At 54.9% G+C, this 13,737-nt stretch overlaps 1 protein-coding gene across 1 annotated transcript in view; it reads right to left on the reverse strand.

Annotated features, from left to right (window-relative positions):
* The window catches only part of GRAMD4 (GRAM domain containing 4), a gene marked incomplete at both ends in the record, with an annotated part of 80,149 nt that overhangs the window by 29,041 nt on the left and 37,371 nt on the right, over nt 1-13,737 (reverse strand). The window contains 2 exons of the mRNA XM_080705894.1: nt 6,642-6,762; nt 13,327-13,537. Of these exons, the coding sequence (XP_080562020.1) occupies nt 6,642-6,762; nt 13,327-13,537 (332 nt within the window). The remainder of the gene's footprint in view (nt 1-6,641; nt 6,763-13,326; nt 13,538-13,737) is intronic.

Below are 13,737 nucleotides of genomic sequence, written 5' to 3' on the forward strand. Positions count from 1 at the left end.
AGATGGGGTCTCGCTGTGTTGGCCAGGCTGGCCTTGAATTCCAATATTATACAAATGATTCTCCTGCCTCGGTCTCCCAAAGAACTGGGAGACTGTAAACAATTTCAGAAAGCTATTAAAAATTTAATTTTAGCCGGGCATGGTGGCGCACGCTTGTAATCCCCGCGCTTGGGAGGCAGAGACAGGAGGATCGCGCAGGTTCGAAGCCAGCCGCGCTGGCTTAGGAGACCCTGTTTCCAAAAATAAAATAGGTCTGGGAGTGTAGCCTGGAGGTAGACGGGCTTCCAGGAACCCCAGTACCACCAAAAAAAAAAAAAAATAAAAATTTAATTTTAATTTTTAAAGAGCTCTTGATGCCACATGTAATGGGCTGCGATGGCATCACGTACCCTGAGGAGACGCACCACGGACACCCCAGCACGCCACACTCTGAGCAAAGCAGCGCAACCTACGTCTCTCCACGAGGCACCAGTGGACAAACGCTCCCGAGGACACGCTGCAAAAGCACTGGCCCGCGTGCGCTCTTCACAGACACCGACATCAGCAACAGAGAGAGCCTGAGCTACTGTCAGGGAGAGGAGCCGGAGAACAGGACACGGGAGCCCGACGCAGCATGGGCGAGCTTTCTCTTCCTAAACAGGACGCTACCAGACCAAGAGCGCAGTTAGAGTTAGGTCTTACTCTAAGCAATAGCATTATACTGATGTCAATTCCCTGGTTTTGATAGCTGTCCCAGGGCCAAAGAATATCCCTGGGTGGATGGGTGGGTGGATGAGTGAGTAGGTGGAAAGACAGATGGATGAATGAGTAGGAGTGGAGGGTTTAGAGTGTTGAGAACACAGGAAGACTGTGTGTACAAGTGATGATAAGGAAGCTCGGACGCTCAGGAAAACAACACATAGATGGACAGCAGAGGTACGCATGGGTGAGTGGGTGCAGGGATGGGTGGACGGGTGAGTGGTCAGTGCAGGAATGGATGAATGGATGACTGGGTGCATGGGTGGATGGGTGCATGGGTGAGTGCAGGAATGAATGGGTGCAGGGATGGATGGATGGATGGATGAATGGAGAGATGGAGGGAGGGAGGGAAGGAGGGAGGGATTGGGTGGATTGTGGAGTGGGTGAATGGATGGATGGGTGGGTGGGTAGATGAGTAGGAAGACGGAGAGATGGATGGGCAGGTAGGTGGGTGAGTAGGAGAAAATGGGTGGTGGATGAGTGGATGAACAGATGGATAAATGGATGGATGGATGGTTGGATGGATGGATGGATGGATGAAGGAGTGGGTAGAGGAATGAATGAGTGTATGCATGTACATATACGTATATGGACGGGCGGATGGGTATTGAAGTAGATGGACAGACAGAGATAACTGGTAAAATGTTAACCTTTGAGGAATAAATGGATGAAAAACATACAGGAATTACTTCACCATGTTTATATCTTTACTATTTTTGTAACTTTACTGGTATTGTGTCAAAATAAAAAGTTAATGAAAATAAAGGCCATCTCTAAAACCCTAAAGCAAAGAGAAGCGTGCTAACCCAGCTGGACACGGACTTGCTGTCAGCCATGATGAGGTCACTCGAATGCAGCAATTCCTACCTCTCCAGGGGACATCCCCTGAGAACAGAAGCCCCGAAGTAATCACAAAGCGTGCTGAGCAATCCCGCGGTGGCGAAGCAGGCTTGGTATTTCCTCCTGAGACGTGTGCAGATTATTGTGGGATAAAACCAATAAGCAATGCTGGTGTCATTCTCAGGAGCCCCGATGTGAGCCCCAGCAGAAAACCTGCATGGACCCACGATGCCCTGGCCACGTCCACTGAAAAGGCCAAGACAGGAGGACCAATGGCTGCAGTGAAGGTCCTGGAACCTGCTCCCACCAAAAGGAACCAGGCTGTTTCAAAAAATGGCTAATTCTAGGACTGGGGCAGGGAATGTTTGTCGTGAACCTGGAGAACCTTGTCACAACGTGAGGACTCAGACCAACTGACAGAGGCTCCCACAGTGAGAGGCAGAAGTGTGGGTCCCACAGGCAAGTCACATGGTTAAAACATGCGAAATGTGCGTATGTCCACGATCTTGTGATGACATCACAAAGCCCACGAGGGCTCAACACCCTCACTGCCTTGCACAGAGGATTCAACCCGTGTGTGTGTGTGTGTGTGTGTGTGTGTGTGTGTGTGTTAATATTACTGGGGATGAACCCAGGGGCACTCTACTACTGATATACACCTTCAGCCATATATATATATATGTATATAATGTACATATATGTGTATATATTATATATATATACACATGTAAAGTGTATATATTATGTATATACATTTTACATATGCATATACATAATATAATGTAATATGTATATATATAACTATATAATGTGTATATATACATAGCATATATGCATTACATATATATCCATAATATATACATTATATATGCATGTATACATAATACATTATGTATATGCATATATACATATATACATATTATGTATATACCATATATATAATATACATTATAATTTTGTTTTTCTAATACATATTACCTTTATTCCTTTTTTACTTTTCCCTAATTTCATCATGTTGGTTTCTTCTATAGTATTAAATTGAATGCTTAATTAATTTTCATTCTTTTTTAATGATTTTTTTTTTGTGGTACTGGGGATGGAACCTCTGAGCTACACCCCCAGTCCTTGTTTTATTCTTTATTTTGACACAGGGTCTCACTGAGTTGCAAAGGGCCTCACTAAGCAGCTCAGGCTGGCCACCAACCCAGATCCTCCTGTCTCAGCCTCCCGAGTGCTGGGATGACAAGCGTGCGCCACTACGCCCGGCTATATTTTATTTTGAGACAGGGCCTCTCTAAGTTGCTGGGGCTGGCCTTCAACTTGCCATCCTCCTGTCTCGAAGTCCACGTACTAGGAATACAGGCACCACCATGCTCGGCTTTCAACTCATCCTATTAAAACTGGATAATAGGGGGGAATTCAAGCAAGCATTCCCTGGGCAGCCGAATCTTCGCAACGAGCTTGTTTGCAGAAACATGTTGGGTCCTGGATGGTGAAAGAAGGGCGGAGCGGAAGGTGACAGTCCTGCCACCTCTAGAGAAAAGAGAGCTGTCAGCAACGACCATGCAGGGCCCGGCCCCGGAGCGCCCCCCTCAGGCAGCACCCAGCAGCACACCATCACCGGCAAAGGGGTCCTTCCTGGCAGGGACCAAACCCATCCCTGCGGAGGAGGATGAAGGAGAGCAGGGGGGCGGCTGCCCAGCCGCGTGTGAAGTCCACAGAGACCCCGTCTGCAGAGACCAGAGGGGAGAATCCAGCCAGCGGTGACCTGTCCACCCAGGGCACAGAGAGCGACAGAGAGAGGACCCCCGGAGCAGCATGAACACCCAGACCTCACGGTCTGCGCGGCCCTTCAGAGCTGCCACATATCTGCGAGCCTCGTAGCCAGGGAGCCTGAGCTTACGCTGTGTATCGGTGAAATCCAAGAAAAGCTGTTGTTCTGGTGGAAATAATGGGCTCAAGGCCTTCGTCTTTACAACACCTTGAGCTCCCTAGTAAAACACTGAGAGATGAAAGGAAAAGAAGCTGGGATTCCTCCTGAGTCCCGGGAGGGAGAGCAGAGCAAGCCGGCCTGGCTGGGAACCAGCTCCCTTCAAAGTGGAGGGTGGGTATCTGCAGGAGCTCACCAAACTCTCTCCTCTAGATCCAGATGCATATGAAATTTTCCGTAGTTTAAAAGTCCTGCGGCCAGGCGTGGTGGGCCATGCCTGTAATCCCAGTACTTGTGAGGCTGAGAGAAGAGGGTCACAGGTTCAAGGACAGCCTCAGCAAGCAGTGGGGCTCTCGGCAACCTAAGAGATCCTAGGTGTCAATAAATAAATCAATAAACAAAACAGGCCAGGCGTGGTGGCGCACGCTTGTAATCTCAGCATTCGGGAGGCTGAGACCGGAGGATCGCAGTTCGCGGACAGCCTCAGCTATGTAGCGAGGCCCTTTGCAATTCAGTGAGACCCTGTTTGAAAAAGAAAAAGACTAAAAAATAGGGCTAGGGGTGTAGCTCAGAGGTACAATGCCCCTGGGTTCCATCCCCAGTACTGCAAAATAAATAAGTAAATAAATAAATAAATAGGAATGGGGGGTGTAGCTTGGAGATAGAATGCCCCTGGGTTGAATCCAATATTATACACATACAACACACACACACACACACACACACACACACACTGCCCATAATTGCCACCCATGACTGTCAAGGCTAAACTCCACACTCCCACCTCAGAATCACTAAGAGGAAGACGGTTCATTCCTTAGGCAACAGTGAAAACAGATCCCGAGTGTGGTCCCAGGACGCAGCAACGACGTCTGGTGATGGGGCAGCCTCGTTAGCATGTTTCCTTGCGGACCCCATACGCCCCAGGGAAGCATCCCCACGGCCCTCTCTCCATCCCCCAGCTTCACTCTGCCCTGCCTTGAAGTGAGCGCGGGACTGACGGGCAGCCCTCAGCCCTCCTGCAGCCCAGCCCCCTCTCCCAGAGGCCTCGCTGCCCTCCGCGGGCCCTGCGATCTTCTCTGGAACACATGCTCTGCGGGGTCGCCGAGCCCCTGAAAGCACCAACACTCAACTGCCCTGATTACACAAGGTGCCTTCACGAGGCTCCACACCAAAGGTCTGTCTCCCGTGACGGCTGGCTGGATTGGGGACCCGCCTGATCAACCTGCGCCCAGCAGGCCCTGGTCAGTGCCAGCCACTCCTCACTGCAGCCACCCAGGACAAAGTGGGTAGGGCTGGCCAAGGTCCCCAGGACGGCAACAGGGGGCTGACCACCAGCCACTCCCACCCAAGCTGGCTCAGAGACTCGGGGAGACGGGGGCTCTCCACGTCGCGGCCTCGGTCACCAGAGCCGTCCTTGGGACGCTCCTGCCTTCCCTAGGGCCCCTGGCAGCTGCTGGCCTGTGGACAGACAGGAGCTCGCACACACACATTAACACTGTACAGACACCACACACGCATGCACAAACAAGGCATCGCCAAACACACACACAGCTACCACCAAATATACACACACTGTTAACGGCCACCATGATTTACCACCTGCACGCACACGGTTAACTACGATCATCCGTGTGCACACACATATATAGACACTACTGTCTCTCACACACACACATGAATACATGGCTAACTGTGGCCACACACAGAGTTAACTACTGCCACACATGAGCACAGAGGGTCACTACTACTCACAGCCAGGGGCCCCGCAGAGCTCAGTGTGCTACGCACCTTGAGCACCAGGTGCGGAGACACCTGTGAGCCCGCAGGAGCGCAAAGGAGCCGGGAGAGAGTGCCCGGCCGCCCCCTCCCGCTCACGGGACTGACGCTCAGCCCTCCTGGGCCCACCCGACGGGAACCACAGACTTCATAAGTGAAAGCTTGATTCTCCGCCCTGGGACACCACAGGTTCCTTTGGAAGACCTACATCATCACTAAAAGGACAGTTTGCATCCCATGGGAACCTGGTCCACGAAGAAGAGGGAAACCATGGGGGAAGAGGCCCCAGCCCAGCCTGCAGGGCACTGTCGGTGCAGGCAACTGAGGACAGAAGCCAGAGCCACAGCCCCTCCGGAGGGAGCAAAGGTGCCAGCCGCTCGGTCCAGAGCCTGGCGGCACTCCAGCCCCCGCCCTTGGTCCAGCGCTGCCCATCGTCTCAGGCCCCACCCCCAGGCCTCGCTCCGCGCAGCTCAGTGGCCAGCTCTGGGCCATGTGTGCGGAAGCTGCTTCTTCGAGTACGTTCTTCCTAACAGCTGTGCGCCCACTGTGGAAACGCCATGTCCCCGCGGGGTCGCCTTCACGGGCTTTGAGGCTGCGCTGCCTGCCTGAGACCCCCACCCCTCAGAGGGCTCACCCAGTGGGTGGGCGACTCTGGCCCCCCACACCTATTCCCTCTCCTATAAACGGGAGCCCATGGCGGGGGAGAGGGTTAGAGGTGAACGTCGGTGGGTGTGCGGCAAGGATCCCGCGGCCTTTCGAGAACAATCCCTCTGTTCTCACTACAGCCAGGGGGGGCTCCTCCACGTGCAAACTGAAGCACACAGAGATTTTTATTTTTCTTTACTTTTGTTTTTGGGGGGTAGCTGGGGATGAAATTCAGTGGCATTCTACCTCTGAGCTATACCCCTAGATTTTATTTATTTATTTATTTTTGGAAAACGGGTCTCTCTCATGACTTGCTGAGGTTGTCCTCAAACCTATGATCCTTCTGTCTCAGCCTCCCAAGTAGTGGGATTATGGGTACACACCACCACACCTGGCAGAAATGTCAGGTTCCTTCACAAAGCTCTGAAAAATTCTGGGTTAACCATTAGAAGTGCACCATTTCACTAAAATAAGCCAAATTTTCACAGCACGTTTTTTCTCCCCCATGAGACTATTCCCCACCCGCCTGCCACGCAGAGCAGCTGGTGGGAGACGCAGACCCAGGAGGCAGAGAGCCGCTAGAGACTTCCGGCCCAAAGACCGCGGGCCTCCCCTGCCCCACTCCCAACCCACAGTCCTCAGCAAGAGCATCCCCAGCTCCGCCCTACGCCCTGCAGTGGCCCATCCCTCAGAGGCCCCTGGTACTCACGTAGGAAGTGCTTTTCCAGTAAGGCAATTTCCAGGTGACCCTTGATCTCGTTCAGCCGATCAAACTCTGTCCGGTTGAAGTCCTGAACCCCTGAGGCCATGATGAGGGTCCCCGGGCCAGCCTGGAAGAGAAAAGCCAGGAGCTGAGAGGAAGCTGCATCTCGTGCCACCAGTGTGGTCCACAGCCCCAACACACCTGCTAAATCCACGAACAGGAAAACACAGGCCCGTCACGAGGCCCGCACGGGCACCCGGCCTCTCAGAGCACGTGGACGCCCTCGGAGCCAAATGAGATCAGCTTTAGGGAAAACTTAGGACTCAAGGAGAGGCGTCAAGACACCCAGTGGCCACACGCTGACTCGGGCTGCAGGGACAAGAAGCCCTGGAACTGTCCAGTGCCGTCGGAGTGCGACATCACCCTCACGATGGGAGCTGGGTCCGAGTGCTTGGCCACTCCACGCCGAGGACATCGGAACACAGAGGGGTCCAGGCACAGTGAGCCGGGGAGCCAGGCTGCGCAGACCCCAAACCAGGAGCCTTGTCCTGCCGGCTCCACTGCGCTGTCCCAGTGCCCAGGTCAGGCCCCAGCTAAAGGCCTGCTGCTGCTGCCAGGAACCTGGGGGCTGGGCACCGTGCTGACAGAGGGAAAGGAGAGAGCCCACGTGGGACACTCACATGTCACCCGCCACAGCCAAGCCCGCTGCTGACCCAGCAAGAAACGGCACAGGCTTGCCCTGCCAGTGACGGCGCCTAACATCCCCGCCCGGTCCCCAGACCTCCCCCAGGGCTGAGTGATGGTTCCACAAGGTGCATGCCAGACAGGGTGCCAGGAAGACTGGGGTGCACATGCCCTGCACATCTGTTACCTGCCTGGAGGCCACAGCCCAGGAAGACGGGGCTGGCAGGAGCCAGCGGCCCTGGAAGGCCTCTGCACTGGCTAGCTAGCATGGCCTGAGCCCCAGGGACAGGGGCGGCATGTGGAGGTGGGAGGCAGGGCAATTCCATCTGAAACCCCACCCAAGGGCCCTGTGGGGCCAAGCCCTGCACGGATGCTCCCAGGTAAGGACCACACATAGGGTACCTGTTAGAGGGGCTGGCAGAGCCAAGGTGCTAGGAGCCCAAAAGGGTCCCCCAAAGCACTGTCTGGAGGACAGAGCCTTACAAGAGCCCCTGGAGGACATAAGAGCCCAGCTGCTCTCCAGTGGACGCAGCAACGGACTTTGGTCTACACCTCAGCAGAGCTGGAGGCAGCAGAGCCATGATGCAGTGGGGGGTGGCGGGGCGGGTGCTGACTCGGAACCACGGGTGGGCATCAGAGTCTGAGCCCCCATCTCCAGGTGGCTCTGACAGCCAGCTGCAGGCAAGCTCGCAGAGCCCCGAGCGGGCAGCGGCCTGCGCGCAGTGTCCCCGCCTGTCACAGGCACACGTGCAGGGTGTGTGCAGAACCCACAGCCTGCCCTGCACCACAGCCAGCTGTGTCAGCCCTCATCCATTAGCCCCTGGCGCACTAAAGGAGGATGCGTGACCAAATGCCTGGCGTCTGCTCCAGGTGGTCCAAGGCCCTGGGGGGGGGGGAGGGGGAGAGGCCGGGAAGGACAGGAGGGGTGCCAGTCACACATGAAGAGTGAGGGTTCGTGCACACTCTTCTTTAGTTCAAGTGTGCTGAGAGCCTAGCACACTTTCTGTTACAGAGAAATCTTCTATTCCTCCAAATAAACTTTGGGCTACACGTGACCTGCCCACTTCTAATATGCCCCGGGCAGCTCCGGGTACCTGGCCAGTCAGCCTGGCGGGCACTGGCTCCTGCTTTTGCCCCTTTCTCCCCCACCCTGAGCAGGCAGGCACACCCCTGCTCTCCCAGTGAGGTTCCAGGTCATGCACCCCCAATCCTTCTCTCCACCTCCCCTCCCTGCAATGCTCCCTATGTTATCTTCTGGAAGTTTCGCCCCACTCTCCTTGCACTTAAGTCATACCTAGCTACCCTGCCCCCAGCAGGGAGGCCATAAATGTTGAATTGAAATGTGATCCCGCAGGCCAGGCAGCGCAGGACCTCGCTCCCCGCCTCCCGGGCGCTGCCACCCTACGGTCTCCCCCGCCCCCACGGCGGCCCCCTGCAAGAGAACACCTGTGTGCTTCACCGACTCTACGATGCTCCGCACCACACTGGGCGCTGCAGGCCTGCCTGCCGCCACTTCTGCTGAGGCCTCTCCGCAAGCAGGTGGCTGAGGTGACCCAGGCCAGCGGCCTGCTCAGGACACACAGCGCCCCCGCCCGGGAGACCGTGGACCTTAGGGAATTGTCACCAATTATCTGACACGAGGACTCCGTGAGCGAGAATCGAAAACCCCCAGGAGCCTGACCCCTCAGCCCCACCAGCCGCATCCATCCCGGAGAGAGGGAGGAGGTGAGGGCAGCCAGCTGGTCCTCAGGGCCAAAGCCAGGAGGCACGTCCATGGTCCTCATCCCAAGCCTGCCTTCCCTAGCCGCGGAGCTCCCCAGGGGCAGGAGAGAGAATCGCCCTCAAAACAGCTCTGCTCCCACAGGAAACGTCCCAGTGCCCCCAATCAAAACACCACGGGCCTGTGGCTAGGAGGCATAAGACACAGGCATTGGGGCAGAGAGGGGGCTGGGACGGGGGTCCCTGAGCACAGGATGCAGGAAGAAGAGCCCAGGAGACTCCCTGTGCCTGGCAGTTAAGCTGGGGCCCATGGACCCTTGTCTCCAGGTCCAGCCTGGCTCAGCATAAAACCTGCAGCATAATGTCGGCTATAATGATCCCCCAGGGCCTCCGTTTCCTCATCTATCAAATGAGGATAATGCCCCCCAAAAGGAACTGCCTGGGCTACGGATTGGCACAGAGGCCAGACTCCCCTTACATTCCCGATGCACGCCTTATCCCTCTAGGAGCAGGGAGTGCCGGAAGTCAGGTAGTGGAAACAGTCGGCCCTGGCCCCTGGCCCACAGGGTGGCCCGGGAAACCAGGTCTGATGGTTCCGCCCTGTCCTAGCACCTCAGCCCAGGCAGGGTGAAATCCAAGAGGCTGAGGGCAAGAAAGACCAGCGCCTCTGCCTTCTCCCCTCAAACCAGTGGGCCTCCAAGGGCATGGGTGGCCACGTGCTGGGCTCAGAGCAGAGGGGAGGCAGCCCAAGAAGTTAGCTCTGCCCGGCGTGTTCAGCACCAGTGCACCCACTGAGGCCTCCTTGCTCAGGCCTGGGCTCCCAGCATCTCCAGGAAGCCGTGTGGAGGAGGAAGCTGCTGTTCCCTCCGAGGAAGGGCAATGGAAGGTGAGCCTGACCACAGCAGAACACCCACTGTGTGCTCCACCCAGGGCCTCGGGAGCCCCAGCAATGAGGCTCCGCCAAGGGGGCCGGAAACTGGTCAGTTCTGGATCAGTGTTTCACAGCCATTAATAATAACACTACAGGAACGCTAACAACGGGCAAGATGCCAGCCAAGCACTTTGTATAATAACCTCATCAAACTCTCAAAAGCAGGTCCAGAAGGTAGACCCTACTGCCATCCCCTTTCAGGACTGAGGACAGGGCTGGCGTGGTGCCGTATACCTATAATCCCAGCTACTTGGGAGGCTGAGGCAGGAGGGTTGCAAGTTGGAGGCTATCCTCAGCAAATTAGCAAGATTCTTCTCAAAAATAAAAAATAAAAAGGGCTGGGGGTTTAACTTGGTGGTAGAGTGCTTGTCTAGCATGTGCGAGGCCCTGGGTTCCATCCCCAGCAACACACACACACACACACACACACACACACACACACACAGCACTGAGGCTCAGGTTAAAGGCCAAAGTCCTTGTCCCAGTCCCCCTACAGTCAGAGTCAGTGAGCTGGCTCCCACATAGTGCCCGCCCCGGCCTGTTTCTCTTCAGGCTGAGCCCAGAGGATTTCCAATGATGCCCAGCAGACAAGCTCCTGCGGGGGTTCCCTCTCTAGCCTCCACTGGGACAAGGAAGGGGAGGCCAGCCCCAGGTTCTGACCTGGCCCAAGTCTCTTCTGCATGTGCCCCCCTCCCTCAGCTATGGCCCAAGGTGCCAAGTCCCCTCCCAAGTCAACCTGCCACCCCAGGCCACATCCTGCCCAGACCACAGCCTGCCCTTCCTGCGACCCCACCCAGCAGTGGGGTCACTCCCCTGCCCCCCGAGGAGCCATGTTCTCTGTACTCCCCAATTGACTGCTTTAAAGCAGCTACTCCAACGACGACCTCCCCCTCAGGGGCTCCCCAGCACCCCCAAATCCAGACCCCACGGTCCTGTATCCCTACCTCCCGCTGCGCTTAACAATTCCTGTACCAGCACCATCCGCCTGACCCTCCAACTCACCCATCACCAGGGCACCCTCCCCTGGGACCCTCAGCATTCCCCAGGGGCAGAACCCCTCTCTGTAATGGCCTTGGTGCGTAGAGCCATCTGAAGGCAGGACACAAAGCCTGTCCCAGGATTCACACTCATCCACTCTCCTGCTCCTTCACCCACCCGGAGCCCCAGAGCTGGACCAATGTTCCCCACCATGGCCACAGAAACCTGGCCTGGCAGAGCGTGGCGCTGGGCAGAGCGTGGTCTGGGGGCGCAGTTCCCAGCTGAGCTGCCCCTACCCAGACCACAAGGCTTCCCCTGCACGTTGGTCACACCTGTAGGGCTTTCCTGGAGCCCTGGCCCAGCAGAGCCAGTGGTCACATGCAGAGACCCTGCCGAGTCCCTCGGCCGCCTGGGCTGGTCAGACGTCACGGGGAGCCACGCTGGGCCTGGGCACCGAGTGTCCACAGTTGTGCCATGGTCTACGTGACAACCTGGCAGGAGGGAACCACAGGACTGGGTCCCAGCCACAGCCTTGAGGTCGGGGAGGGGCTGAGGGATGCTCCAACCTGTGGCTGGTCCTGGAGACCCTGCACCGCCACCTCTCCCATGCACTGCCCACCTGTGCCAGGCTGGGGCCCAGGCCCAGTTCTGGCATCTACTTGGGCTACACCTGGCAAGGTGGCTGTCATGCAGCCATGGCTAGATGGACACAGCAGGAACCAGAACAGCAGCCCAGTGGTCGGCTCTGTGTGGGGCTCCTGTCACCCTCCCACTGAGCTCAGAGCCACAGAGGGAGGGTGCAGATTCTTGTTCCTAAAATACCCAAAGCCCACTCGACTCAAAGCCTACCCTCCCAGACCCGGGACCCTTGGCCCTCCCACACCAGTGCCAGAGAAGATGGCTCTTGTGCCAAGACAAGCCCCTTTTGCTCTATGGCATTCCTCGAAAAAAGGAACAAGCCAGGTGGCGGCCCTGTCTTAGGCTAAAAGCTACAGGACCAGCCCTGGGCTTTGAGCGTTGAGCCCTGTACGCAGGAAGGCAGTGCAGGGCGGGCCGCCAGGCTGTCAGGAGACAGCGCCATGGATTATTAATTTCTGCCCAGAGCAATGCAGTCACCATCCTGTGATGATACATTAATAATACAGGCAGCCACGCTAGGCCTGGTGCCGCACGCCTGTGATCCCAGAGCCTCAGAGGCTGTGACAGGAGGATTACAGGGTTGAAGTCAGCCTCAGCAACCTAGCCAGACCCTGTTTAAACAAAAAAAATAAATAAGTAAATAAAAATAAATAAATAAGTAAATATATATAAATATAAATAAATAAGTAAATAAATAATAAATATATAAATATATTATAAATATATTTATATATAAATATATTATATATATAAATAATTTATATATAAATATATAATATTATATATTTATATATTTATATATTTATATATTTATATATTTATATATATATTTATATATATTTATATATATATATTATATTAATATATATTATATATTATATATTATATATATTTATATATATTTATATATATAATATTATATATTTATATATTTATATATTTATATATATTATATATATAAAATTATATAATAATAATTTATATATATATTTATATATAAATATATTATAAATATATATAATATATTATATATATAAATATATATAATAAATATATAAAGTAATAATAAATATATAAATAAGTAAATAAATAAGTAAAAATAAATAAATAAGTAAATAAAATTGGGGCTGAGGTTGGAATAGAAAGGCCATGAGTGTGAGCCACTTCTAGGAAGAAAATGAGGTTCAGGGCTGGAAGGAAGAACGCGGCCCTACACCTGGTGTGCACACCTAGGGGCAGTGCCGCCCCGGCCAGCGCTGGGATAGCAGTGAGGAGCCGCCCAGAGGAGAGGCCACGAGGCTGCCTCGGCGACTCTGCCCGTCCACACCGCGGAGCACCACCAAGTCGCAGGCCGCCCTGAGGTGCCCAGATGAGTACTGGCCCCATGCGGAGCTGCCCACGGCTGCATGGCGATGACGGCTCGGCCAGTGGCCCAGGTCGTGACACTCTCTGGAACAGCCAGCCAGACGCGGCCGGATGCGGCCGGATTCCGGAAGGCTCTGCCCTGCCCTAGTTGCTCCGGGGCGAGGCTGGGTCTCTATCTCACCTGTGCACAGGTTTGCCGGGCCCCCCAGAAAACCCATGAGAAATGCAGAAACCTGGGTACAGAAACCAGCCGCCGGGATGAGGCCTGCCGGGCACACAGCGGGGCCAGGCCCCGCCCCATCTCCAGCCAGAGGGGCCGGGCAGGGGTCTGCCACGGCGAGGGACACGGAGGACACTCGGGGTCGGCGTACTCACGGGGTCTCTGAGCTCCTCACTGTCCCGAGGCGAGGTCCGAGGTATCTTCAGGGGAATCTCGTCGCCGCACTCGGTGTCCGAGGCATTTGGAGACTCCGCCAGATCGAGGAAGTCCTCTCTCTTGTGACCTCTGAACCTGATTCTGTCCAGCCTCCTGAGCATGTTCAGCACCGAGCACCTCTGCCTCACCTGGACATGACGGGCGGGCTCCCTAGAAGAGGAGGGACAGGTCACTTCCCGCTCACCCGCACGGTCCCGCGCACAGGCCCCTCCCAGTCACCCACCCTCGCCACCTGCCCAGCTGCTGAGCCCGTCTGACCTCCTTAAGGCATGAGGAAACCCAGCTCCTGGCTACCCAGGAGCCCCCAGACTGAGGACAAGAGAGGAATGTGGATCCTGGCATGGGGAGGG

The sequence above is a fragment of the Muscardinus avellanarius genome (assembly GCF_963383645.1).
Source record: "Muscardinus avellanarius genome assembly, chromosome: 11".
NCBI classification, from domain to species: domain Eukaryota; kingdom Metazoa; phylum Chordata; class Mammalia; order Rodentia; family Gliridae; genus Muscardinus; species Muscardinus avellanarius.